General features: G+C 43.0%; 1 protein-coding gene across 1 annotated transcript in view; it reads left to right on the top strand.

Annotated features, from left to right (window-relative positions):
* LOC147420317 (uncharacterized) overlaps positions 1 to 26006 on the top strand; it is a 61271-nt gene extending 35265 nt beyond the window's left edge. The window contains exon 2 of the mRNA XM_086504507.1: positions 25492 to 26006. Coding sequence (XP_086360633.1) covers positions 25492 to 26006 — 515 coding nt within the window. The remainder of the gene's footprint in view (positions 1 to 25491) is intronic.
* The last annotated feature ends 1284 nt before the right edge of the window (positions 26007 to 27290 follow it).

Genomic DNA, 27290 nt, shown 5'->3' with positions numbered 1-27290 from the left:
ATTGTCCCTACTTCTACACAAGCATTTGGAACGCTTGAACCCATCAAAGTAACTTCCTTATTAAGTATGGAGTGGCCGGTCCCAGATTTGTGGTCGGTAGCATCTTTCAAGCAAAAGATGATAATGGATGTCCAAAACTCTTTGAAATACTCTAAAGCTTCTATGTCTGTGGGCTTGAGCTGGTGTTTGCCTATTCATTGTTTTGTGCACATTTTTAAAGAGTTTGGATTTGTGGAGACTACCACAATGCTTGTATGTAAAGATGCACATTACGAGGAATTAGGAAGGCTTTTAGAAGAGGACAGGGGTTTTGTGGAGGGCATGCACAACGGGGACCGGTACCATTGTAAGGTTGGAGCTTCAGGTATTGGAATGCGCTATTTGAAATCCCGCACCTCCTTGTACATACGATTTCACTATGATCGTTGGATGTGCAAGCTTGGAGTGTGGACTCCTTTACAAAGTGTAGACGGCGCTATTGCAAGCTTTGACATTACAGTGAAGATGCCCAACGATGCTTTGGAGGCAGTCCAAGTGAACAAGCATTGGACTCTCAGTAATGTTCGAGAACATTTTGTTATTATGGGTTTTGAGGCCCTTCAACAAGCACAATTTCGTTTACAAGGTCACAAGGTGAGAATCCTTCCACCACATTTTCAATACATCATGGTTTGTCGATCATTAGATGCTTATTGTTATGAATGTCCGCAGATTGGGAAGAGAATGGAAGACAAATTGAAGGTCGAGGAGGACTGGGGGATAGATGGAACTATGCTATCGATCTTATAACTTTGTAACTCTTGCAATTTTCATATTGATCCCCGCTGTAATCAACATGATTTGCTTCGGCAAATCATGCCGTTGAATAGAATTTTTTGCATTGGGATGAGAAATCATTTTTTGGTGAAAGTGCCTTTTTTTAAAAAATGTCTTAAAAAAAGGGTACATTATAAAAGGGGGGCCACCTAACTCATTCACTATTTTCACTTTTGCAACTCTTGAGCTCCTCCACTCTCTATCCACACCCCAGGCTAAACATGGATGCTGCCACAGCCTCTGCATCTGTACCCACATCCACCCCTTTGTCACGCTTCATCCTCTTCCTCGAGGACACCAAATACAAAGGGAAGTTGGACCTCCACACCTTTTTTACTCGTCTCCCTGACCTTGACGCCACAGTTGCCCTTCACATGGATGCATTTGAGGAGATTTCTGCGTTCATGGAGGAGCACATCATAAAATATTCTATATCTATCCCCCCACATGCAGGGATCTGGGTGCCTTGCGATCTTTTGCGCTATATACACAAAGGTGATCGTCCATTCGCCAAGCGGTTGCAACGATTCCAAGAAATTGCAACCAATGCAGGCCATTACTTGGACGAGCAAGCCCCTGGGGTGTAAGCGCTCAAGAAGCGCAAGTTGGGGGTGGAGTACCTTTCTCGGCTCGCAACATTTATCTTCTTGGTGAGCGAGGAACCTAATTTGGAGGAGCTCCGCTTACCACACCTTCAAGTTGGGTCCTTTATCAAGGACACCAAGGAGCAGCGGGTTATCCCCATGAACCCTGTAGCGGAAGGAAAAGCACACCAGCTGGAGTACCCTAGGGGTCTTGAGGAAGTGGTTGAGAAATCCATAGTTGCGGCTGGCCCTAGTGACACTCCAGTGCCACTACCACTGACGGATGTGGCTATCCCAGAGGTAGAAATTAGCCGCTTCTCCTCAGTGTTAGTGGATAGGGTGGAGTTTTTGTTCCTGCATGATTTGGAAAAATCATTTGGCCTGCGCATGGATGAATGCTTGAGCGTGCTATGCAACAATAGCAAATGTCCCTTAGACAATACGCCAGATGCCCTAGAAAGCAAGCTCTTGCCAGATGGGGACTCTGTTGCTGACACTATTGCAATTGTATGTGCGGAGGTCCTGGCAGCAGAGCAGTTGAACGTGGCTGATGAAGATTTCCAAGCCACGCAAGCCAAGGTTGAGGCTGCTAGGATGACTATGCCATTATGCAACCTCCATCTGATGATCCAAAGCTTGTATCTGTGGTACATGGGACCATTGACTTGGATGCAAAGGGCAACAGGGAGGAGGATGACAAGGACCAGGAGGTAAACTGTACCTAATTTTCATGTTACTATTTTATCCTTTGTTGTCTTTTTTCTCAACCTTCATCGGTTTATGACAGGATGTTGTGGAGGTTGATGATTTTGCTGCAAGGACAGGTGGCAAGCGGACGGGCTTTGGACCTCAAGCTTCCCTTGCACATTACCTCGAACAACTCCCCCCTGGTGATGTGGCCATTATCCATAATGAATTTACTCCCCAAGCCCATTTTATGACTTGGTCGTTAAAAGCTTTGAGCAAGTTTTTGTGTTTGAGTACCATTGCTCAAACTGCGCATCAAGTGTTCCTAGTGCGTAGATCCCTTGTATGCACAGCGTTTGGCACCGGCTTTCGTGGTAAAGTGCTTGCCCAGATAGGGATACATGCTTCCATTGGCTCAACTGACCCAAATGCCATAGCGCAGTCCCTCTTAACTGGGGAGTTGCCTTACGCGCAAAATAGGCGCCAGGAGATGGTCAAAAAAATTCTGAACTCCTCAGATACATGATGTAAAATCACCGTGCTAGAAGGAATAAAAAATATTTGAAATTGTCTCTCTATATTGCAAATTCTTTTCAATCTGATTTGTTAATCTTGAAAATTGTTTCAATTGGTGATATGAATTGTTTTTTGACTTTGTTATTTCAAGGTATGTAATTGCAGTCAAATTGAGTATAATTGTGATTTTTAAGTACCCTAGGGGGTTAGATTAGCCTATAAGCTGCAAAAAATGCCTGGCCACAAGGGCGCACAAATGGCCCATCCATCAGTTTTGGATGGGCCACTTGCGCGCCCTTGTGGCCAGGCATTTTTTTGCCCCTTATAGGCCAATCTACCCCCTAGGGTACTTAAAAAGCACAAATTTATTGCAATGGATTGGTTTTGTAGCATTCATTTAAATGCAACCTTCAGTTTTGGATGGGCCATTTGCGCGCCCTTGTGGCCAGGCCTTTTTTTGCCCCTTATAGGCCAATCTACCCCCTAGGGTACTTAAACAGCACAAATTTATTGCAATGGATTGGTTTTGCAGCATTCATTTAAATGCAACCTTTTTATGGCAATTCCAGTATATGTTCACACTCAAGGACACTTGAAAAGCTCAAATCAATTATAAAATGAAGTTTCCAGCAAACTATCACTTGCTCTACCTACTACACCCTTGCACCAAAAAGTCAAATTACATTGGACACTTGGTTTCACAATATGTTATTAGTTTTGATATCCTATAAGGAATTCAAAGCTTGAAATGACCATAAAAAGGTGTCCATAAGGATCCATATAAAATATTGATGCAAAACCAATAGGTTTTAGTAAATTTGGTTATTTTAAGTACCCTTGGGGGTAGATAAGGCTACAAGGGGCAAAAAAAGGCCTGGCCACAAGGGCGCGCAAATGGCCCATCCATCAGTTTTGGATGGGCCATTTGCGCGCCCTTGTGGCCAGGCCTTTTTCTGCCCCTTGTAGGCTTATCTACCCCTAAGGTTACTTAAAATGCACAAATTTACTGAAATTGACTACAATTACATAGAGAACTTGAAATTACAAAGATAATAGACAGAGTAAACACAACTGTTGATCATATTGTCATTGGAAAGTCAAATCATTACAAAGATAAGGGTGTGCAATACAAAAAGAGGGGTAACTTCGGCTAATGCTCGAAGTCTCGTCGCAATCGTCATGCAAGCTGCATATCTTTTGGCTGTATTGTCACTCGCTTTGCATGAATGGCACATACGTTGGTATCTTCCAACACTGAAATGATGTGGGCCTCTGCAGCTTCTTGAATAGCCTCTAGCGCTATTGCTTGCATTCTATACTGATTTCCATAGCTTTGAAGCACTTCCTTCACAGTGCGAGCAAAGGGGGCGCGTCGAATCAAGAGCTCCGTCGTCTTCTGGTAGTGGCGGATTTCTGCAAATGCCCTTGCTATTTTTCGGCGCCGCTGTAGTTGTCTTGGGGGCACTTGCACATTTGCTGGCAGGCGACGTGAAGGCTTCTTGAAAAACTTAGACTTGCGTCTATTTACATGCTTAGGGGCTGGTTCTACAGCCTGTTCTGATTCTTCCTCTTCCCTTGGTTGCCGATCTTGTCGTGTGGGGAGAGCTCCCTTGCCTTGAGGCAATGTCTTCCCCCCAACGGCCACCCAGTGTGTGCGCGGTATGTTTTCTCGCAGCCATGGTGGCTCACTCTCTGATTCGATGTCTGTATTGACCACCCGAGTCCTGGATGGTCCTGCTTGTGATTGGGGGTGCGACGGCTGCTCCCTATCGGACTCTGATGTTTGCTGGCCCTCTACTTCTCTCCAGCGCTGGGCACGTTGCTTCATTCTCTTTCTAGGTGTTATATCTTGAGGTGGTGGAGATTCAACAGTCCTTGATGAGTCTCGTGCCCTACCACCGTGCCCACTACCAGAAGAGTTCCTGGAACGGCCAGGTGTTCGTGGCCGTTTTCTTGTGCCTTTAAGCCATGATGGCTTCTCACATCCTTGGAGGGTGTTTTTGTTGACAGGCGGATTCTCTTTCACGGTTTGTTTGGTGCGCGCCATTTCGTTGGTAAGAGCTCACCTGTTCTTAAGAAATGAGTGATTTATGAGAGCATGCAATATTTATAAGGGCCCATTTAAAAAGGGCCCTGTTCACACTAATTTTTTAAAAAGAAGTATTATTTTTTAAATAAACATGTCACTAAGAGTTGGACCTCGCGTTCACGTTTAGTGACTCGCACAGTATCCACTTTGATCCTTGTCGCACTCTGCATCGCCGCCATGCAGCATGCTTGGTGGGACCTTGCGACATTTGCCACTTGTTGCTATGCTCTTGACGACTCCATTTGCGTACTTCAATAGCAATCTTGGATTGTCGCGCACGCTCCATTGTGAGCTTACGAGCAAATGTTGTGCGAAAAAACCAGTTGAACATCTCCTCCAAATAATTGGATTGCACCATTCCACCACCATGTCGAGTATTTTTGAAGTACACTCCCCTTGCTCGATAATGGGACTTCTCCATGCCTTGAGTGCTAAAAATTTCAAGCGATCCATACTTGTGCATAAAAAATGCACCATGCGCAAACAAGATATGTTGTTCACATGAGCAAACGATCCACATTAGTAAATAAAAACAATCCCTTGTAATGAATACACCATGAATGACTTACCATGTAATGTGTGATGTTATTTTCACCCCAAGAAAGGGTGAAGACCTTGGTAAAAGCCGCCAAAGCTTCTTGAAATGATTGCCGTTGTTCTTCTGTTGTGCTGTTAAGGCTCATAAGCTTGACCATTTTATCAAAATGGGCCCAAACTTGCTTGCGCTTGTTTGCAAGCTCGCCATTTGAATCATTGTCAGTAGTAGCTTTGCATAACTCCTTCCAAAGCTCCCAAAGGTTACCTGCCTGCTGGTTGGAGCTGCTTTGAGCATCATATCGACTTGGCTTTCCTTGGGAAACTTTCTTCAAAAAGTGTCTAGCTTTTTGTCCACTCATTGACACTTGTTGAGCAATTTCATGGGCCTCCCCTGTGTTCTTTGCAGCAACTATAGACACATTTCCACCATGACAGCCAATGGAATTCAAGAGTACCTCCACTCTTTCGATCGCTTCCTGGGACTTTTCCAACGGTTTCATTGTGAACGCATAGTCAATGTGGAGCTTCAATAGCCTATCAAAAATACGCATGAATGCGTGTAATGTACAAAAATGTACATTCGATAGAGGAAATCGAAAGATTGGATTCCAAGTGTGGTCCTTTTGATCACGGTCTGGGGCATTGAGCATGGGACATCTCAGAATAGACGCTTCCCATTCTCTACCTTCATCTCCGACATCATGACAATCTAACGCTTGTTCTCCATGCCCTTGCCATGGAAGCATGTAACTGGCCTTTGCAGTGCCCTTATGTGATTTTTGTCCATTAGGTTTGTACCCTCGAGTGCAAAATGGAGAAGGCATGAGAGAAGAAGCCCCTTGTCTGCAGCCAAGCAAACACTTTATGGTCTTCAAATCCCCACCTAAGTGCCACTCCACATCATAACTACCAAAGCCCTCAATCTCCAACTTCTGACCTGCAATTTGGGAGTGTATTACTTCTCTGATCTATGGAGTTCTCTCAAAAATCCGCGAAAGTACTCCATTGGTCTCTTTGGGCACCTCAATAGCACCCAACCACCAAATGTCTTTCTCTGATTGCACACTAAAAGATAGGGTGGGATATGGCTCGACTGAATCCCTTCGCTTGGTTTGCAGAAGGGCCTCGTTCATTAGAGTGACACTTAGCCTCTCTAACCTTCGGCCTTTCACTATTTGACACTCATCGAGTTTCAGCACAAAAGCGACTTTTGTGCCAAGCACTACAAAATAAATAGTGCTAAGACCTTAAACTTCAGCTTCTATGAAAAGAATAATACCAAAGAAAAAAGTAAAGTGTGTCACCTTCTTCAGGTAACTCGTAAAATCTAAGAATGGCTTCTTGAAGCCTTCTAAGATCCACGAAAATATTGTTCCACATTGTGTAAGGAAAGACCTTATTCGAAGGTCTTATGGATTGTTTCTTACCTTTTCCCCTTGTCTTTGTTGCGCACGTAGCATAAAGGGAAGTTGGCATTGTGTCCTCAATGTGTAGGTATGTCCCAATGCGGGAGAACACATCTTCGTTTGTGGCCTTCTTTGCGAGCTTGACCTTGTGAGGAACGGGAAATAGGTTTTCCACAATGCCATGTTCTTTGAGGGCATCCTTTAGGAGTTGAAAAATAGCCTGATAGGCTTTGGTGCTAATTCCAGCCTCATCACAAGCTTGTTGAACGTCATCATCATTAACCACATTTCTTAATTTACGCATAAGGTCCTTGGTGACTGCATCCTTAATGTACTTACCCCCAGGTGATTGTAAGATAGAAATAACGTCGTCGGTATTGAGACAACTAGTGAGAAGGTTGACTCGATTATCTTGGCTTGTTCCCCCGCATGCCTCCTTGATGAAGTTTCTAGCAACAAATAAACATAAATGTTAGAAAATAGTGTGAAGTAAGAATGCAACATGCAAGTAAAGACCAAATCACCTTGTGGCTGTAACTCGTCGTTTGCGTGCTCCTCCAGAATGTGCAAGAGTTTCAATGGGTGAATACGGGCGTTTGCATTCCCTTGCACCAAGGGGTGTTTCTTTCAAGTATGTGATGGTGTTGGTAAGCTTCTGGATGTGGGACTCCTTTTCTTGCATTTGTTGTTCAAGACTTTTAACTACCCTCTCCAAAGAGGCAACACTCTCTTGTAATGCCATCGTCTTGAGGTGAAGAGCTTGACATTCGTGCATCCACACATGCAAAGAAGCACCTGCACCCATACACAGCCGCTTGCAATAGCCTAACAAGCGTGCTTCTCCCCTCCCAAGAAATTGAAGAAATGTGGAAAGGTTATTAAACGGTGGATGGAAGCGGCTTATAGGATAGTAAGGGTACAAATGGCCATCCACCCAAATGTCAACATTGGTCTCACAAGCGGTGCGACGTTCCTGTGATGACTTTTGATCACCTTCACTAGTGGTCTTCTGTGCAAATGCCGTGGGTAAGCGAATATGTATGCTTTTGGTGTGCGGAGTACGTGGTGGTGGAAGCAAACCATTTGTGATGTCCGTGAGCACCATGGAAGCTGTTGCGTGAGGAAGCAAAGGATGAAAAGATAGAGGGGGAAGAGTAGAGAGGCCGAGCAGGATGGGAGGAGAGAAGGAGGGAGGGAGGGGAGGGAGAGATTGGGGAGGAGGAGGAAGGTAGGGGCAGAGAGGGAGAGGGGAGGGAGAGGGAGAGAGGAGGGAGGAGGATGAGAGAACAAAATGTTTATTACTTTTTGGGGGAAAATATTTTTGAAAAAATGGACTTTCTAAGCTTGTGGGTTAAAAAATGGGTCAAAAAATGATTTTTGGATATGTATATATGTTGGGAGGGAGTTTTAAGTAAAAAACAAATAAAAATGATTTTTTTTTAAAAAAAGTCAAATTTTGACTCTTTTTGACCCACGGAATTGCTGATGTGGACACACCCCTATGCTTCCTTCACTTTAAAAAAGGCTAGAGAGAGAAAGCAACCTTTTAGGTCCACATCCTACATTTGTCTAAAAAAAAGGCTAGAAAAGCCTACTCAAAAATACCTTCTTCAATGCCCTTGCCCCCTAAACCCCACACAACATTAGCCTTAATCCCTAAAAATTAGGATTCCTTACAAGGCCCATGCAAGGTTCATATTTCTCCTAATGTGTTGATTATGGTAATAGCATCCAATTGTTGCTTGCTAAAAGGCTCAGCATTGTACAAAGTGTTGCCATCACGCCTTACGTCTTCACAGATGCATCAGGAAGAGTCGAAGTGATCCGAGGTGCTGACCTTTTGTGGCTGATCAGGCTCATTGGTCCCAAGGTGGTGCAACTAAGCTAGGCTCTTGTGTGTAAGTATGGATGCCAATAATGAGAATGATGATCCCCGCATGTTTCCTTTCCATTTTGTGCGTCATTTCCGTGTGAATATTTGTATTGATAGAAAAATCTTTTATCAGCAAAGAATAGCCCTGTTGTTTGGAGCCGAGAGACTTGGGGAAATCTTGCGCTCTCCTCATCCTGTCATTCTACCCTTACTGGACTATTACCATTCCTTTGATGTATCGATCTTCATCCTATTTTGAGCTAAGTTGTGCTAAAGCTCCAAATTGTAATTACCATACTCTATTTTAAAATAAATTGGAGCTGTTTGTGTAATTGTTTACTCTCTCACTTATGGCCTTCCCTAATTTTTATGGTAAGCCTGGGGAGGTTGCTCCAGATTTTTTGGATAATTTGGAAATGGCCTTTCTGGTATCGGGAAGGGATGACGAAGCTACTAAGTTAAGGGCCTTTCCTTTGGTCTTGAGAGAAGGTGCAAAATTATGGTATCAAACTTTGGCACCTCAAGAAAGAAGAGACTGGGAGTCCTTAAAGATGGCCTTCATCGAAGAATTTTGCCGCCATGAGCCTCCAGAGGAGATATGGAGACAGCTCTTAGAGCTACGCCAAACATCACCCAATGACTATAGAAGCTATGAAGGAAAGTTTTCCAACCTGTGGGAGAAATGGTGTGCATCACTAGGTGAAGGAGAAAGGGCACCAAAATGCCTAAAGAAGGACTGTTTCCTGGCAGGGCTTTACCCCATCCTTCGAGAAAAGGTCAAAGGTAAATTCCCAGATACCTTTGATAAAGCTATGACTTATGCAAGGGAGAAGGATAGGAAGTTAAAATTCCAAGCTCAACTACAAGGGGGAATGGAGCCTCCACCGCTAGCTCAACCTACGTAAAGGGTAGTAGCAGGGACAGGAGCAACAGACCAAGAGTCCTCTCAACAAGAATTACTTCAACAAATCACCAATCAGCTAGAGAGCCTGTCCATCAATCTGGTTCAAGGTGTAAGGGCTCCCCAGCCAGGAAATGAACGAAATAGACAAGAAGGACAAAGGCAAGCACGTGAGTACATTTTCTACAACTGTGGAGAGGTAGGTCACGGCATGTATTATTGCCCCCATCCACGATGCTATCAAGGAAATGGTAATCAAATACGGCCTCCTCGCCAGCAAGTCACCCCTCCTCGAGCTAGGCCACTAAATGGACAAAATGCACACGTGGCTCCACCAATCCAAATATTGAGACCCCCTCCTCCACCACCACAAGCACCAGCAGAGATCCCTCCACTACCATCGGGAGGGGAGGACAGGGCTGTCTCTGTCATAAGTCTTGACAATGGTAAGGATAAAGGGAAAGAAAAAATGGAGGAAGTTGTTGCCATGCCAATAAAGAGAGTTAGGAGACAAAGAACTGATGAAATGGAAGCTTCAGAGCAGGATAAAGGGAATGAGGGTTCCTCCTAAGTGATAGGAGACAAGAAAAGGAAGAGTAGGTCAAGGAGGCACATAGGAGTAGAAGACTTTCCACTTGGGGTAGGATCCATACCTTATGACCTGGTAGTAGATGTGAGTAAGCAAGGACCAAAGATTTCATGGCAGCAACTCCTCCACCTTTCCCCAAAGATGCGTAGAACCTGGTCTAAGATGGTCAGCACCAGGAGGGCTAAGGCAAAGTCAGTTGGGTCTATTAGTGCAAGAGGCATGAAGTATATCGTGCCAGTCATTGATGCAGAGATTAAGAGTCGGCGATTCTCCAATGTGTACGTAGATGGTGGAGCCGAGATTTGTGTTATGACAGAGAAATTAATGCACATGTTGGGTTTGGAAGTAAACGAGCAAACTTCTTTACAAGCTAAGATGGCAAATAATGTAAGGGTGGCTTGTGTGGGAAAGGTTAATGGAGTGAAGGTTTCAGCTTTTGGTGTGGCAATCTCAATTGATGCTTATGTGATCCCAACTAAGGGGGAGGGCTATCCGCTAATCCTTGGAAGACCTTGGCTTATGGCTATGAAAGCTAGGCAAGATTGGGAGACAGGTTCCCTTGAGTTGCGACCAAATCATAAGGTAGGTGGCAAGCAACAAAAAATTGTGTATGACATGAAGCAGGGTAGACAACAAGACCTAGAGATGGAGACTTCTATGGATGAATGGAGCACAAGCAGCTGCTCTTCATCTGAGGATGAGTCATCTGAGGAGGATGCTAGCTCTTTGGAAGTCATGGGTATAATACTGCGAAACCCAGAAGGAGAAGGTGGTCAAGACTCTCTAAACAAGGAAGAAGCCACAGGCTTAGAGGAGATGCTAGCTAAGGACCTACTAGAAGAAGAGAGAGAACCCTATTTGCAAGTACTAAAGAAGCATGCTGGCCTCTTTATAACTGATTACGAGCACATTAAAGGAGTGACCGTAACCGAACACCATATCCAATTAAAGGAAGGTGCCAAACTAGTAGTGCAAAGGCTAAGGAGATTAGGGCTAGTGCAACAAGATGCACTCTTAAAAGAAGTAAAAAGATCACTCAAGGCAGGATTTATCTACCCAGTGGAAGATTCTGAGTGGGTGTCTCCAGTTGTGGTAGCACCAAAGAAAAATGGGAAGTGGAGGGTATGTGTGGATTACAAGCCTCTAAACGCAGCCACAAAAAGGGACCATTTTCCTTTGCCTTTTCAAGATGAAATACTAAATGAAGTGGCTAGTCATGAAAGGTACACAGTGTGTGATGGGTACTCAGGCTACTTCCAAATTAGAATTGCAGATGAAGACCAAAGAAAGACTACCTTCATAACACCTTGGGGGTGTTTTGCTTATAGAGTTATGCCTTTTGGTTTAACTAATGCCCCAGCTACTTTCCAGAGGTTTATGAACTTGGTGTTTCAACCTTACTTTGGTAAGTCCATACGAGTCTTCATTGATGATTTTTGCATTTACAGCTCTAGGGAAGGACATCTGTCCAAGGTTGATGAAGGTTTCACCCGTCTGGCCCAATTGGGTGGGCAATTGAATAAAGACAAGTGCCACATAGGTGAGAGCAAGGTCACTCTACTAGGCCATGTTGTGTCTCAAGATGGTATTGAGGCTGACCCTGAAAAGGTAAAGACATTGTTAACTTTACCTACTCCTTCAAACGTGAAGCAACTAGTCTCCTTCATTCAAAAGGTTCGCTACATGGGACGATTCATACATCTCCATTCTCAGGCAATCTATCCTTTGCAGCAGCTCACTAAACACACTACATTGACATGGAGTGAGGAGGGTGAAAGGTGCTTTCAAGAAGTTAAAACCATTTTGAGCTCATTGCCTGTCGTCCTACAACCCACATGGGGTGAATTATTCTACGTAAATCCTACTGTAGGTCCAGAAGCTCTAGGAGCTGTCTTGATGCAAAAAGACCCAAAGACATCTCTCATGAGACCAGTCTACTTCTCTAGTAGAGTGATGACAGCTGCTGAAAAGGGTTTCAGCGCAACTGAGCTATTGGTGCTAGCTCTTAAGTTTGCAGTGGAGAAGTTTCGGGCTTACTTACTTCCGAGACAATTTGTGGTGATCACAACTGAGGAGGTTTTTCCATATGCCCTACAACACATGGAATTGTCTCAAAGAATAGCAAAGTGGGTGGTGCAGCTTCAAGAGTTTGACTACACACTATAAGTAGAGGATTCCATCCGTGCTTGTTTGGCAGATGTCCTCACACAAAGGTGTTATGAGAAGGCCAAGAAAGAGGCACCTAGTAAGGTACCGCCTATCCCGGAGCCTGAAGTTCTACTGGGAGCACACAGTCTCTATTTTGATGGGGCTTACAAGAGGACCAAAGACAAGGCATCAGCAGGCATAATAATATTAGGTCCAGAGAAGGAGAAGATCTTTGCAAAAGGGTTTCATCTAAAAGAGGTTCATTCTAACAATGAGGCAGAGTACCATGCCCTTGTTTTAGGGTTTCAATGTTGTCTTTCTTAGGGCATCACAAAGCTAAATGCTTTTGGTGACTCCATGTTGATTGTTAAGCAAATGGTTGGTGTATGGGCCTGTAAAAATGACAAATTGTCTGTTAAGATGAGGGAAGCAAAGGCCTTGTTGAAGGGTTTTAAAGAAGTTCGAGTTCACTTTGTACCTAGAGATCAAAATTGAGAAGCAGATGCCTTAGCAGGTGAAGAACTACAAACTCTCATAGTAGGTGCTATCCTTGTGAAAAGTCCTTTATACCAGGGAAAGGAGGAGCTGCATGATTTACTTTACTTTCTTGAGCATTGTGAAGCACCCTCTGGTATGAGTAAAAGTGAACGTAGGTGGTTGGCAAAAAAGGCTACCACCTATAGCTTAGTGAATGAGGACTTGTATTGTAGAGGGAAAGATGCTGTCTTAAGGAGAGTTCCTGCATCCCAAGAGATAAAGGATATTTTGTTTAGTTGTCATGAAGGTGTGTGTGGTGGACACTTTGCACAAGAGATTACTAGCAGAAAGATTTTACAAGCAGGGTTCACGTGGCCAAGCCTCCATCGAGATGTACAACATTGGTGCCGCACATGTGAGGTTTGCCAAAAAGCTGGACCAAGGCGTCTTACCCATGAAAATCAGCATCCAATCAAAACCTATGGGCCATTTGAAAAATGGGGGATAGATGCAATAGGGCCACTACCTTGCACTCAATCATGGAAGGAATACATCATTATGGGGGTGGAGTACATGACCAGATGGGCAGAAGCTCGTCCCACAAAGCGCATCACAGCCAAGGACGTGAGTGATTTCATTTTTGAATGCATTTTTTGCCGTTTTGGCACACCTTTGGAGATTCTCTCGGATAGGGGACCGGGATTTCGAGCTGATTTAGTCGGGCGTTTGATGAGCAAGTTAAAAATCAACCGCAGGCACTCTACACCATACTACCCTCAGTGCAATGGTCTTGTGGAAAAGGTAAATGGTCTTATATGTAAAATCATCACTAAGCAAGTGCATTTGCATCCTAAGGCATGGGACAAACACCTAGATGTAGCACTTTGGGCCTACAGAACATCCTTTAAAACATCCTTGGGGTATACACCTTTTCACTTGGTTTATGGGCAAGAGGCACTATTGCCTATAGAAGTGGAGCTAGCGAGCCTCCGAGTTCTAAAAGCACATCAAGAGGATAGTCAAGAGAAGCAGGTGGAAGGAAGAATCATCGATTTGGAGAGGTTAGGGCTAGATCGAGAGTCAGCAGTGAAGTACTATGCAGCCCAGGCAGAGAAGAAACGAAAGAAGTTCAATCGCAACCTTGTCAAGAAAGGTATCAAGGAAGGTTCTTTAGTGCTCAGATACGACAATCGCTTTGATCGCAGGAAGGATGGTAAGTTCTTGCTTAAGTGGGAAGGCCCTTTTGTAGTGATACAGAGGTTCTCAATGTTGAGATGTAGAGAGAAAGAGAGAGAGACAAGACAAGAGACACACCATATACGCTCCCAAAGACTGATTCATATTGAGGACAAGATACAAATATATAGGTGAGACCAAGTTCATTAGAGTGAGCCATATATAGCTCCAACATGTTGAGATGTAGAGAGAAAAAGTTAACGCCAAAATAAGAAAAATGATCGCGGACGCTTCACGAAGAAGTAGGACGAAGAAAGCTGCGTCAAGCTCTATTGCAGTAAAAACAGCATAACTTTCTGCTGCACTGAACTTGGTCTCACCTATATATTTGTATCTTGTCCTCAATATGAATCAGTCTTTGGGAGCGTATATGGTGTGTCTCTTGTCTTGTCTCTCTCTCTTTCTCTCTACATCTCAACATGGTATCAGAGCGGTAACGATTACGCGCCGATTCAATTCATGGTGACAACAGTATGTGTATGCGATTCGCATGTAAGATTCAAAATTGTTACAAATTTTATTTTTGAGCGTTGATTCTTGTTAACTATGGTTGTTTTGTGTAAAGAAGAATATGATTAGTGTTTTATGTGGCGTTTATTTATAATCAATCTAATCGTTGATTACGTTTTCTTGTTAATGACACCCTGAACTTCATCTCAATTTTTCTTGCTGTTCTGTTCAAAATTTGGAGAAACGGGAAAAGAGCAATGGAGCATAGCGCAATGGCACTTTTCATCCAAAACTTGTTCGTCTCCTCGAGCTCTTAGATTTGAGTTCTAGGTTTGCGTCAATCGGAGTTCGCAGCAGAAAGTTATGTTGTTTTTACTGCAATAGAGCTTGACGCAGCTTTCTTCGTCCTACTTCTTCGTGAAGCGTCCGCGATCGTTTTTCTTATTTTGGCATTAACTTTTTCGAGAAGATTTAGCTTTTTGCTATTCGTATTATGGCCGTCAATCTTGCGTCTCACGCCACTCTATTTTGAGGACTCGTTTATTATTAACGTCTCCTTTACCCTGTCTTTTTTGGGTGACGTCTCTCACATCTTTGGACGTTCCTTGAGCATCCTTCTTACGTTTATCGTTGACAGAACGCAGTACTCATATCTCTCTCATTCTCAATTGCGGCCTTCACCATATATGGTGTGTCTCTTGTCTCGTCTCTCTCTCTTTCTCTCTACATCTCAACACTCAAATGGTAGTTACCAACTAGGTGACCTAGATGGTAAGGTACATCAGACCCCGGTAAATGGTTGGCGATTGAAGGCCTACCAATGTCGTCTTTCACAGCCATATGCTGGTGAAATCAATGCTAAGGATGGTTCAGAGGAGAGCTCATCATATTCGAGCTCCAACTAAGGTAACAATCATGTACATAGTCGTTCCAAAAGAAAAAAAAAAAAAAAGAAGGAAAAAAAGAGAAGAAAAAAAGAAAAAAAGAGAATGCTACCAGTGAAAGCGGATATTGACAATGGATGGGGTATGGATTTCAAGGGTCTAGGAGACAAGTTGTTAGTCATGGATGGATACAATTATTCATCAGAAAGGACTAAACAGGGTGCATCAGCCAAGAAAGCAGTAACATGGCAAATTCAATTGGTACCAGGTGGGTAAGTATTCAAGAGAACCCTATTGAAGCACAACCTACAGCTAGAGGCATCAAATACCTCTAGCTCAAGGGGGAGGGCTATAGGATGCATGGTTTTTAGGACCCCTTCTGAAGATGCAATAAACGCACAGTCAGTTGTTGGGGAGATGAGGATACTCTAGTCCAAGGGATCTCGAAAGAGAAGAAAAATCTACTTCACAAGCACCAAAGAGTAAAAAGTGCCATGGACAGAAGATACGTGGGAACGAGCTCTTATGCATGCCTACAACCTATATCTTACAGAATAGCCCATTCTAGGTGTGAATTTCTAGTGAAATTTACACGAGGATGTTCGTGTGGACTCACAGCACAGCATACTCCGTTTTCACTTTTTTACCGACACTAAATATTTTTTACCACAGTAAATATTTTTCACCTACATGGTAAATACAAATCACTTTTTACCTACAGTAACTTTTTTACCCATGATAAATATTTTTTACTGCACCATAAGTATTTGGTAGGTAACAGTTCACTGTTACTAGAAGCAGTGATTGGGCATCAACAATGCAGTTACAGGAGGAGAAAAGGGGAAAATCTTATGGTAAAGGTGAGTCAACAGGGATAAAGACTTTTGAGTTGAAAAGAGACATGCTGATTTTTTCAAAGAACACATGTCAAAAGAAGCCATGGTTGAGGATTTTTAGAGAATTTGATATTCAGGAGGACCCAGCAGGTCCCCCCCTGACATGTGCAGAACCTCTAGTTTCAACAGCCACCTTACCTGCTCTTAAATGCTGGTCAAGGCCTTATCCCCATGTGTCACAATCAGAAAAATCAGCATTTACCGTCCCCTCTCACATCACTCTAAAGAATATCTTGATGGTGACATATTAGGTGACCTCAATCTGTTGACCACCCTAAGCAAAAAGTAACCCCAATCAGCGGATTTAAGCACGTTTATCCCTAATCCTAAACCCTCTCAGAAACCTATATAAGGAGGCCTTCTCTCACTCAAAACCAACACTTCACCCCCTTCACCAAGCAATGAAGCTATGACGACATTGCTCACAACGAGGAGCTATGGATGGAGCTCTACTCTCTCTCCCTCTAGTATGCTACATTACTAGCCCTAAAACCTAAATAAGGAGTCTTCTCTCATGCTCCATGGCCACCATCCTCGCCATCATTCTCTAAGGTATTGATGTGTTGCTAGTAGGATCATACGTACTTGCTGGGTTGATTGTTTTTGACAAGGGATTATGCCATCCTTGGCTTGCTTCTCTATATCCTTGTTATGTATGATCAGATGCCGTTGTATTGTTAAGCTGATGTCTTGTGTATATATATGCTACATCAGGTCCCTAAGCTTCGTTTCTATGTGTTTTGCCATATGTTTTGATGCCATCATAATGCCACAAGTCTCACTTGCCTATGTGCACTATGTGTGAGGTCCCTAAACCTCTTAATTTAGGGTGGTGCCCCCTTTGTTTTGTTCTTTGCTTGTTTGCATGAGGCGTGGTTTGTGGAGTGTGCACGAGTACAGAGGCCACTCGATTGCACTGCTGTTTTTCCCGCTATCAATATCCATTTAATACTTATGAGAAAATCTATACATAAATAGAACATGCTGGTGATGTAATCAAAGCAAAGAAAAGCAACTTGTGCTACACCATGAAATATGGCAACGCTATTTACAACCAAATTCTTAAATAGCAATATTTTTTCTTAAAATAGCATAAAGTAGCAAGGTAGAAATATCAATATTTTGCGATGTGTTTCCGATTGGGGCCGGCGGTTGTAGACGATGTTGTGAAGCATCGTAGATCACATCACTCTGATAACTCTGTTTTGTGCCCAGGAAAATCTCACAGCCTTCTACAAATCGCCTCCCTATACGCGTGCAACTCGGGCTTATAAAAATCACTCTGATGTCTCTGTTTTGAGCCCAGTCAGTGCCAAATTGTGCTTAGGAAAGTCATGAATAGCTATAAATATGGAAGCGCCATCTGAAGTGAATAGGATTTGTTGCCCAAAGTGGCAAGCGGAAGAGCAAAAGATAGTTTAAATTTAAGCAGACAAGTAGTGGTACTGGCTTATTGCATCCTTATTCTAGCCAAGGAAAACTTGCTTCCTACACCATGTTGCTGCACATGTATGAGCTTGCTACTTGGCTTATAAGCTTCCATGCCGACATCGTTTGACTTGCTGCAGACCATTATCAATCGCTACATCATATTGTAGCCAAGGGAAACCTGCTTCCTTCATCGTGTTGCTCGCTTGTAGTAGGACAAGCACCAATGGTAATCCTTAAGTTGTGTATAATAGCAACGTCCAGATAGTTTGCAGAGAAAGACTACGAAAAGTGCACAAATACACATAGCCAAGTTCTAAATCTATTAAATACTGCTAGAGATAGGGTGAGCATCGACGAGTGCTAATTATATTGACTGAATGAGAAAGAGGATGAGCACTAATTATGGAACCCCTTCTCACAAGTGTTAAACTACTGCCCAAACAAGGGTCAGGCAACACGATTACCGGCCGTACTTATGTAAAGGTATCCAAGCCTTCCAACTTGAGGATAACATCCCGATAGTGAGAGATATATTCAAGGAGTGATGGGTATTGGCGCATGGAACATGTGTCCCAAGCCATCCAATTCCGATCGGCCTCGTTTGTACGCAAAAATTCCTTGCTAAACATTGCTTCAAAAGCTGCCCAACTTTGTGGTATGATGTTCTTCTCCTTGAGAGACATTCACCATTTGTAGGACTTGCCTTTCAGAGTTAAGCTTGTCTGCAGATCTCTGAGTGTGTTCAGAGTACGTCGTAAAGCGTGAATTCCATCCCACTTGCTGAGCAAGATATTCACTGCATCCTTATTGTGGTCTCGGTCTTCTCCCTTAAATACTAGTGGTTTAAAGTTGTTTAACAAGTCATCCATCTCTTTGGCAGTGAGAGTATGAAATGTATCTGTAGTTGGGCCTTGCCCTTGTGTGCCAACATGCTCATGCATGTGGATGTTAGCATGACTCTTAGACTGCTGATGCATTAATTGAATTACTAATGTGGGGTTTCTTAATAACATTTTCATTTAAAGCTTTAAAATTTTCATCCATGACTTTCATGCGTGTTTGAAGTGCACGAAATTCTTGAGTATGAGAAATTCATAAGTATTTTCTCCTGCCATTTGCGTCGCGGGTACCCTCCTTGAGAGGATCCGGCCGCAGGCCATCATTGGTAGGATCAAGAGTACTTGGTCAAAATCGAATGTCATATTGATATCCGAATCCATGGCTACACAGTGCGGTGAAAGAAGTACTCAGTAAAAAAAATGCATGATATTGAGAGCACTCGCAAAGTAAAGTAGTCGTGCTAACTCCGTCAAAATCGAGAGTAGTTCGCCGTATATGGAACTCCACAAGCTCTTGATAGTTGAATCAATTAGGCTTGAAGATGTCGACAAAAAGTTGTACTGCTTGAGACATAATTGTTTGCTTTGAAATATCATAGACGACGTAATCTTCCTGAAGGAAGAAGGTGCAATAGATAATTTGTTCAGAAATTTCAACTCCGTCGAAATTTAACCACTACCAATTTCTGCAATTTCTGAACTTTTGACAATTTTCCAAGCAGTGATGGCTTACTAAAGAAGTTCGTGGCTCCGTGCTGATGCTTATGACGAATCTTGGCCGACAACCATCAAAAATCGTGTGCATGGGGTGTGTGCCCGGGTAGGCATGCACCCTTGCTTGAATTAATTGAAGAATTTCCCAAGTCCAAAAGCCTTAGGGTGCCTTTAGTATGAAAAAACGCTTCCCACAGTCGACTATGGTGACCTGTAGCGCCACGAGGGCGAGGGAGAGAGAGAGATGCTTTGCCGCTGCGTCCCGGGCGTCACTATAGTGATGGGATATGCTCCTCGTTGCAGCACTCATCCGAGAAGCCGAGCCACGCACGATATGGCATAGGTCGAGGTCTCGTCTCTCGTTGGCACAAGTGAATCTACACATGTTGTCTCTTTTTGGCTCCTCCCTTAGGAGGCGGCTCTTCACATGCAAAAAGCCCTCAGTGGCTCCACATCCTCTTGCCCAAAATAGACCATTCTCTAATACCAATGTAAGAAAAGGGTGACTAGAGCCTGAGAGTCCACCACTTAACCAACCTCTATATAGGCATGCTCGTAGCCCTTTGCCCTAGTTGGACTCCCCATTCCAGACCGCCTAGCCCGGCCCTGCCTTGTCTAGTCCGGCCTTGTTGGTGTCCTGACAACTCAGGACCAAAGTTAATGGGCCCAAATGAGATATGGTCTGTCAAAGAGAAATGCTAGATAATGGAGATTAAAAACCTTAGGGCTAGCTATTGATAGCCGTTTTTCGGCTCTTTGTAATTGCCACAGTGAGTTACCTCACCCTACCAAAATCACCCAAACACTGTGGCTATCCCTACCATTTCACTGTACATAGGCGTGCGTGAGTCACGGGACTTTTCCCATATCTTCTTAGAAAACCCTCAATTAGCTAGTCATTGGGCTAGTTGAGCCAAAAAAATAAAAAAATAAAAAATATAAGTATATTATGGCCCATTTGTGTGTAAATATTACATTGTATATAGGGCCTAAATAAAAAGATTTTTCTTAATTATTTTGGTATTTATTTAAATATTTCTACCTATGGTGTGTTATTTATGCTATGTACATTGACTCACCATTACCATATTTTTTCTTATCATTTTGCATACTCTTTATTCCATATAAAAAGAATTTCATGCAAGCTTCTCTTATTTTTGGTGTAACTCCATCCCAACAAAAATCCAAAAAAACTAGTTCTATTTATGTGTATATTTTTCTCACTATTGTGATTTTTTCCTTCCTACATATATTCTCTATTACTCTCATAAATTAGACCACCAAAAATATTTATCTTTTTATGGTAGCCTCATAATGAGAGAGATTTCTTTTGACCCCTTTATATTTTTTCCACTTATATTATTTATATTTGACATGTACATATTTTTTAGACCCCTCAATATTTGATTTTCTTAATTGTACTTCAATTATAGACCTACCAAATAAGGTCAAGGGTAGGTGGCATGCATACATGCACTATGGAGGGCTCACTCTTGGAGGTATTCAAAAGAATCATCCAAAGAAGGACCCCACAAGGACCTTGTGCAGTGGAAAAAAACGGTCGGTTTTGCTGAATTTTTAAAGTTCACTTGCTCTCCGAATTTGAAAAGGTAATACAAACAAAAGTTGTAGCTCGTGGGCTGAACTTTTTCCTCAAATTTTTTCATATTTGTTTGAGCTACGAGCTATGAGCTATGATTTTATTAGTGGACCCCAGTTTTCCCATGTTATGCAGCCACACTCTCTCTTCCACTTTATCATTTTCCTCTTTCACACACACTTCTCCACTCATCATCCCCACCTCTCTCACCACTCCTCTCTGCACCCTACTCACCTTCTCCTCAACCTTGAAGAATAAGAGAAACCATGGTGAACTCATACCTCCCATATACAATTCCATTCCAAAATTGACCACCTAGTCTCATTTTTCCTCCTCCAATTTACCCATATCTATCAAAAAAACCACAAAATTCAGCCTCTTCTCTTAAAAGACAGCATCATGGTGGTTGATTACTCAGCTTCAATTACCTTGTCTCTCAAGGAAGGTCAAGAGTGGAGAAAAAATGTACCGTCAAAGCTAGTGGACCGTCAACAAGCGTCAAAATTGGCCCTACTCAAGACACTTGGAGCATCAACCTTGTAAGAAATCCACCTTTTCTTCCCTCTTAAGAGTTTTTCTTCCTTATTTGTATCCTACATGGATACTCCCATTGTAAATATCCAATTCCATTTGTAAATTAATACTAACTCTACTAACACTAACCTGTTGAGCTTATATGTGAAGCTACTCAATATATGGATTCTCTATATATGGCACCCAGGTCCCCTCTATATATACATCATCTCATGTGTGTATTCTACACACTTTGGGGTTCTACTTCTGTGTTCTCTCCTTCTCTCTCAACATGGTATCAAAGCAGTACGTTTTTGTTTTCGATTTTTCTCCTGATCAAAATCGATTTTGAGCTTATATGTGAAGCTACTCAATATATGGCTTCTCTATATATTGAGTAGCTTCACATATAAGCTCAACACTAAAGGGCTGCTTTCTCTCTCTAGCTTTTTTTAAAGTGAAGGAAGCATAGGGGTGTGTCCACATCAGCAATTCCGTGGGTCAAAAAGAGTCAAAATTTGACTTTTTTAAAAAAAATTCATTTTTATTTGTTGTATACTTAAAACTCCATCCCAACATATATACATATCCAAAAATCATTTTTTGACCCATTTTTTAACCGACAAGCTTAGAAAGTCCATTTTTTCAAAAATATTTTCCCCCAAAAAGTAATAAACATTTTGTTCTCTCCTCCTCCTCCCTCCTCCCTCCTCTCTCCCTCTCCCTCTCCTCTCCCTCTCTGCCCCTACCTTCCTTCTCCTCCCCAATCTCTCCCTCCCCTCCCTCCCTCCTTCTCTCCTCCCATCCTGCTCGGCCTCTCTACCCTTCCCCCTCTATCTTTTCATCATTTGCTTCCTCACGCAACAGCTTCCATGGTGCTCACGAACATCACAAATGGTTTGCTTCCACCACCACGTACTCCGCACACCAAAAGCATACATATTCGCTTACCCACGGCATTTGCACCGAAGACCACTAGTGAAGGTGATCAAAGGTCATCACAAGAACGTCGCACCGCTTGTAAGACCAATGTTGACATTTGGGTGGATGGCCATTTGTACCCTTACTATCCTATAAGCCGCTTCCATCCACCGTTTAATAACCTTTCCACATTTCTTCAATTTCTTGGGAGGGGAGAAGCACGCTTGTTAGGCTATTGCAAGCGGCTGTGTATGGGTGCAGGTGCTTCTTTGCATGTGTGGATGCACGAATGTCAAGCTCTTCACCTCAAGACGATGGCATTACAAGAGAGTGTTGCCTCTTTGGAGAGGGTAGTTAAAAGTCTTGAACAACAAATGCAAGAAAAGGAGTCCCACATCCAGAAGCTTACCAACACCATCACATACTTGAAAGAAACACCCCTTGGTGCAAGGGAATGCAAACGCCCGTATTCACCCATTGAAACTCTTGCACATTCTGGAGGAGCACGCAAACGACGAGTTACAGCCACAAGGTGATTTGGTCTTTACTTGCATGTTGCATTCTTACTTCACACTATTTTCTAACATTTATGTTTATTTGTTGCTAGAAACTTCATCAAGGAGGCATGCGGGGGAACAAGCCAAGATAATCGAGTCAACCTTCTCACTAGTTGTCTCAATACCGACGACGTTATTTCTATCTTACAATCACCTGGGGGTAAGTACATTAAGGATGCAGTCACCAAGGACCTTATGCGTAAATTAAGAAATGTGGTTAATGATGATGACGTTCAACAAGCTTGTGATGAGGCTGGAATTAGCACCAAAGCCTATCAGGCTATTTTTCAACTCCTAAAGGATGCCCTCAAAGAACATGGCATTGTGGAAAACCTATTTCCCGTTCCTCACAAGGTCAAGCTCGCAAAGAAGGCCACAAACGAAGATGTGTTCTCCCGCATTGGGACATACCTACACATTGAGGACACAATGCCAACTTCCCTTTATGCTACGTGCGCAACAAAGACAAGGGGAAAAGGTAAGAAACAATCCATAAGACCTTCGAATAAGGTCTTTCCTTACACAATGTGGAACAATATTTTCGTGGATCTTAGAAGGCTTCAAGAAGCCATTCTTAGATTTTACGAGTTACCTGAAGAAGGTGACACACTTTACTTTTTTCTTTGGTATTATTCTTTTCATAGAAGCTGAAGTTTAAGGTCTTAGCACTATTTATTTTGTAGTGCTTGGCACAAAAGTCGCTTTTGTGCTGAAACTCGATGAGTGTCAAATAGTGAAAGGCCGAAGGTTAGAGAGGCTAAGTGTCACTCTAATGAACGAGGCCCTTCTGCAAACCAAGCGAAGGGATTCAGTCGAGCCATATCCCACCCTATCTTTTAGTGTGCAATCAGAGAAAGACATTTGGTGGTTGGGTGCTATTGAGGTGCCCAAAGAGACCAATGGAGTACTTTCGCGGATTTTTGAGAGAACTCCATAGATCAGAGAAGTAATACACTCCCAAATTGCAGGTCAGAAGTTGGAGATTGAGGGCTTTGGTAGTTATGATGTGGAGTGGCACTTAGGTGGGGATTTGAAGACCATAAAGTGTTTGCTTGGCTGCAGACAAGGGGCTTCTTCTCTCATGCCTTCTCCATTTTGCACTCGAGGGTACAAACCTAATGGACAAAAATCACATAAGGGCACTGCAAAGGCCAGTTACATGCTTCCATGGCAAGGGCATGGAGAACAAGCGTTAGATTGTCATGATGTCGGAGATGAAGGTAGAGAATGGGAAGCGTCTATTCTGAGATGTCCCATGCTCAATGCCCCAGACCGTGATCAAAAGGACCACACTTGGAATCCAATCTTTCGATTTCCTCTATCGAATGTACATTTTTGTACATTACACGCATTCATGCGTATTTTTGATAGGCTATTGAAGCTCCACATTGACTATGCGTTCACAATGAAACCGTTGGAAAAGTCCCAGGAAGCGATCGAAAGAGTGGAGGTACTCTTGAATTCCATTGGCTGTCATGGTGGAAATGTGTCTATAGTTGCTGCAAAGAACACAGGGGAGGCCCATGAAATTGCTCAACAAGTGTCAATGAGTGGACAAAAAGCTAGACACTTTTTGAAGAAAGTTTCCCAAGGAAAGCCAAGTCGATATGATGCTCAAAGCAGCTCCAACCAGCAGGCAGGTAACCTTTGGGAGCTTTGGAAGGAGTTATGCAAAGCTACTACTGACAATGATTCAAATGGCGAGCTTGCAAACAAGCGCAAGCAAGTTTGGGCCCATTTTGATAAAATGGTCAAGCTTATGAGCCTTAACAGCACAACAGAAGAACAACGACAATCATTTCAAGAAGCTTTGGCGGCTTTTACCAAGGTCTTCACCCTTTCTTGGGGTGAAAATAACATCACACATTACATGGTAAGTCATTCATGGTGTATTCATTACAAGGGATTGTTTTTATTTACTAATGTGGATCGTTTGCTCATGTGAACAGCATATCTTGTTTGTGCATGGTGCATTTTTTATGCACAAGTATGGATCGCTTGAAATTTTTAGCACTCAAGGCATGGAGAAGTCCCATTATCGAGCAAGGGGAGTGTACTTCAAAAATACTCGACATGGTGGTGGAATGGTGCAATCCAATTATTTGGAGGAGATGTTCAACTAGGTTTTTCACACAACATTTGCTCGTAAGCTCACAATGGAGCATGCGCGACAATCCAAGATTGCTATTGAAGTGCGCAAATGGAGTCGTCAAGACCATAGCAACAAGTGGCAAATGTCGCAAGGTCCCACCAAGCATGCTGCATGGCGGCGATGCAGAGTGCGACAAGGATCAAAGTGGATACTGCGCGAGTCACTAAATGTGAACGCAGGGTCCAACTCTTAGCGACATGTTTATTTAAAAAATAATACTTCTTTTTAAAAAATTAGTGTGACCAGGGCCCTTTTTAAATGGGCCCTTATAAATATTGCATGCTCTCATAAATCACTCCTTTCTTAAGAACAGGTGAGCTCTTACCAACAAAATGGCGCGCATCAAACAAACCGCGAAAAAGCATCCTCTTGCCAACAAAAACACCCTCCAAGGATGTGAGAAGCCGTCATGGCTTAAAGGCACAAGAAAACGGCCACGAACACCTGGGCGTTCCAGGAACTCTTCTGGTAGTGGGCATGGTGGTAGGGCACGAGAGTCATCAAGGACTGTTGAATCTCCACCTCCTCAAGATATAACACCTAGAAAGAGAATGAAGCAACCTGCCCAGCGCTGGAGAGAAGTAGAGGGCCAGCAAACATCAGAGTCCGATAGGGAGCAGCCGTCGCGCCCCCAATCAAAAGCAGGACCATCCAGGACTCGGGTGGTCAATATAGACACCGAATCAGAGAGTGAGCCACCATGGCTGCGAGAAAAAATACCGCGCATACACCGGGTGGCCGTTGGGTGGAAGACATTGCCTCAAGGCAACGGAGCTCTCCCCACACGACAAGATCGGCAACCAAGGGAAGAGGAAGAATCAGAAGAGGCTGCAGAACCAGCCCCTAAGCATGTAAACAGACGCAAGTCTAAGTTTTTCAAGAAGCCTACACGCCGCCCGCCAGCAAATGTGCAAGTGCCCCCAAGACAACCGCAATGGCGTCGAAAAATAGCAAGGGCATTTGCAGAAATCCGCCACTACCAGAAGACGACGGAGCTCTTGATTCGACGTGCCCCCTTTGCTCGCACTTTGAAGGAAGTGCTTCAAAGCTATGGAAATCAGTATAGAATGCAAGCAATAGCGCTAGAGGCTATTCAAGAAGCTGTAGAGGCCCACATCATTTCAGTGTTGGAAGATACCAACCTATGTGCCATTCATGCAAAGCGAGTGACAATACAGCCAAAGGATTAGCCGAAGTTACCCCTCTTTTTGTATTGCACTAGCCGAAGTTACCCCTCTTTAGCCGAAGTTACCCCTCTTTTTGTAATTTACCCCTCTTTTTGTAAGTTACCCCTCTTTAGCCGAAGTTACCCCTGTTTAACGAGACTTCGAGCATTAGCCGAAGTTACCCCTCTTTTTGTATTGCACACCCTTATCTTTGTAATGATTTGACTTTCCAATGACAATATGATCAACAGTTGTGTCTACTCTGTCTATTATCTTTGTAATTTCAAGTTCTGTATGTAATTGCAGTCAATTTCAGTAAATTTGTGCATTTTAAGTACCCTTAAGGGTAGATAAGCCTACAAGGGGCAGAAAAAGGCCTGGCCACAAGGGCGCGCAAATGGCCCATCCAAAGCTGATGGATGGGCCATTTGCGCGCCCTTGTGGCCAGGCCGTTTTCTGCCCCTTGTAGGCTTATCTACCCCCAAGGGTACTTAAAATAACCAAATTTACTAAAACCTATTGGTTTTGCATCAATATTTTATATGGATCCTTATGGACACCTTTTTTTGGTCATTTCAAGCTTTGAATTCCTTATAGGATATCAAAACAAATAACATATTGTGAAACCAGGTGTCCAATGTAATTTGACTTTTTGGTGCAAGGGTGTAGTAGGTAGAGCTAAAGCAAGTGATAGTTTGCTGGAAACTTCATTTCATAATTGATTTGAGCTTTTCTAGTGTCCTTGAGTGTGAACATATACTGGAATTGCCATAAAAAGGTTGCATTTGAATGAATGATGCAAAACCAATCCATTGCAATAAATTTGTGCTTTTTAAGTACCCTAGGGGGTATATTGGCCTATAAGGGGCAAAAAAATGCCTGGCCACAAGGGCGCGCAAATGGCCCATCCAAAACTGATGGATGGGCCATTTGCGCGCCCTTGTGGCCAGGCATTTTTTGCCCCTTATAGGCTAATCTAACCCCCTAGGGTACTAAAAAATCACAATTATACTCAAATTGACTGCAATTACATACCTTGAAATAACAAAGTCAAAAAAAAATTCATATCACCAATTGAAACAATTTTCAAGATTGACAAATCAGATTGAAAAGAATTTTCAATATAGAGAGACAATTTCAAATATTTTTTATTCCTTCTAGCACGGTGATTTTACATCATGTATCTGAGGAGTTCAGAATTTTTTTGACCATTTCCTGACGCCTATTTTGCGCGTAAGTCAACTCCCCAGTCAAGAGGGACTGCACTATGGCATTTGGGTCAGTTGAGACAATGGAAGCATGTATCCC

This window comes from Adiantum capillus-veneris, chromosome 28 (assembly GCF_014529385.1).
Source record: "Adiantum capillus-veneris isolate H3 chromosome 28, ASM1452938v2, whole genome shotgun sequence".
Classification (NCBI taxonomy): Eukaryota; Viridiplantae; Streptophyta; class Polypodiopsida; order Polypodiales; family Pteridaceae; genus Adiantum; species Adiantum capillus-veneris.
Note: the sequence above shows the minus strand (reverse complement) of the source record. Positions and strands in the feature narration are given on the sequence as shown.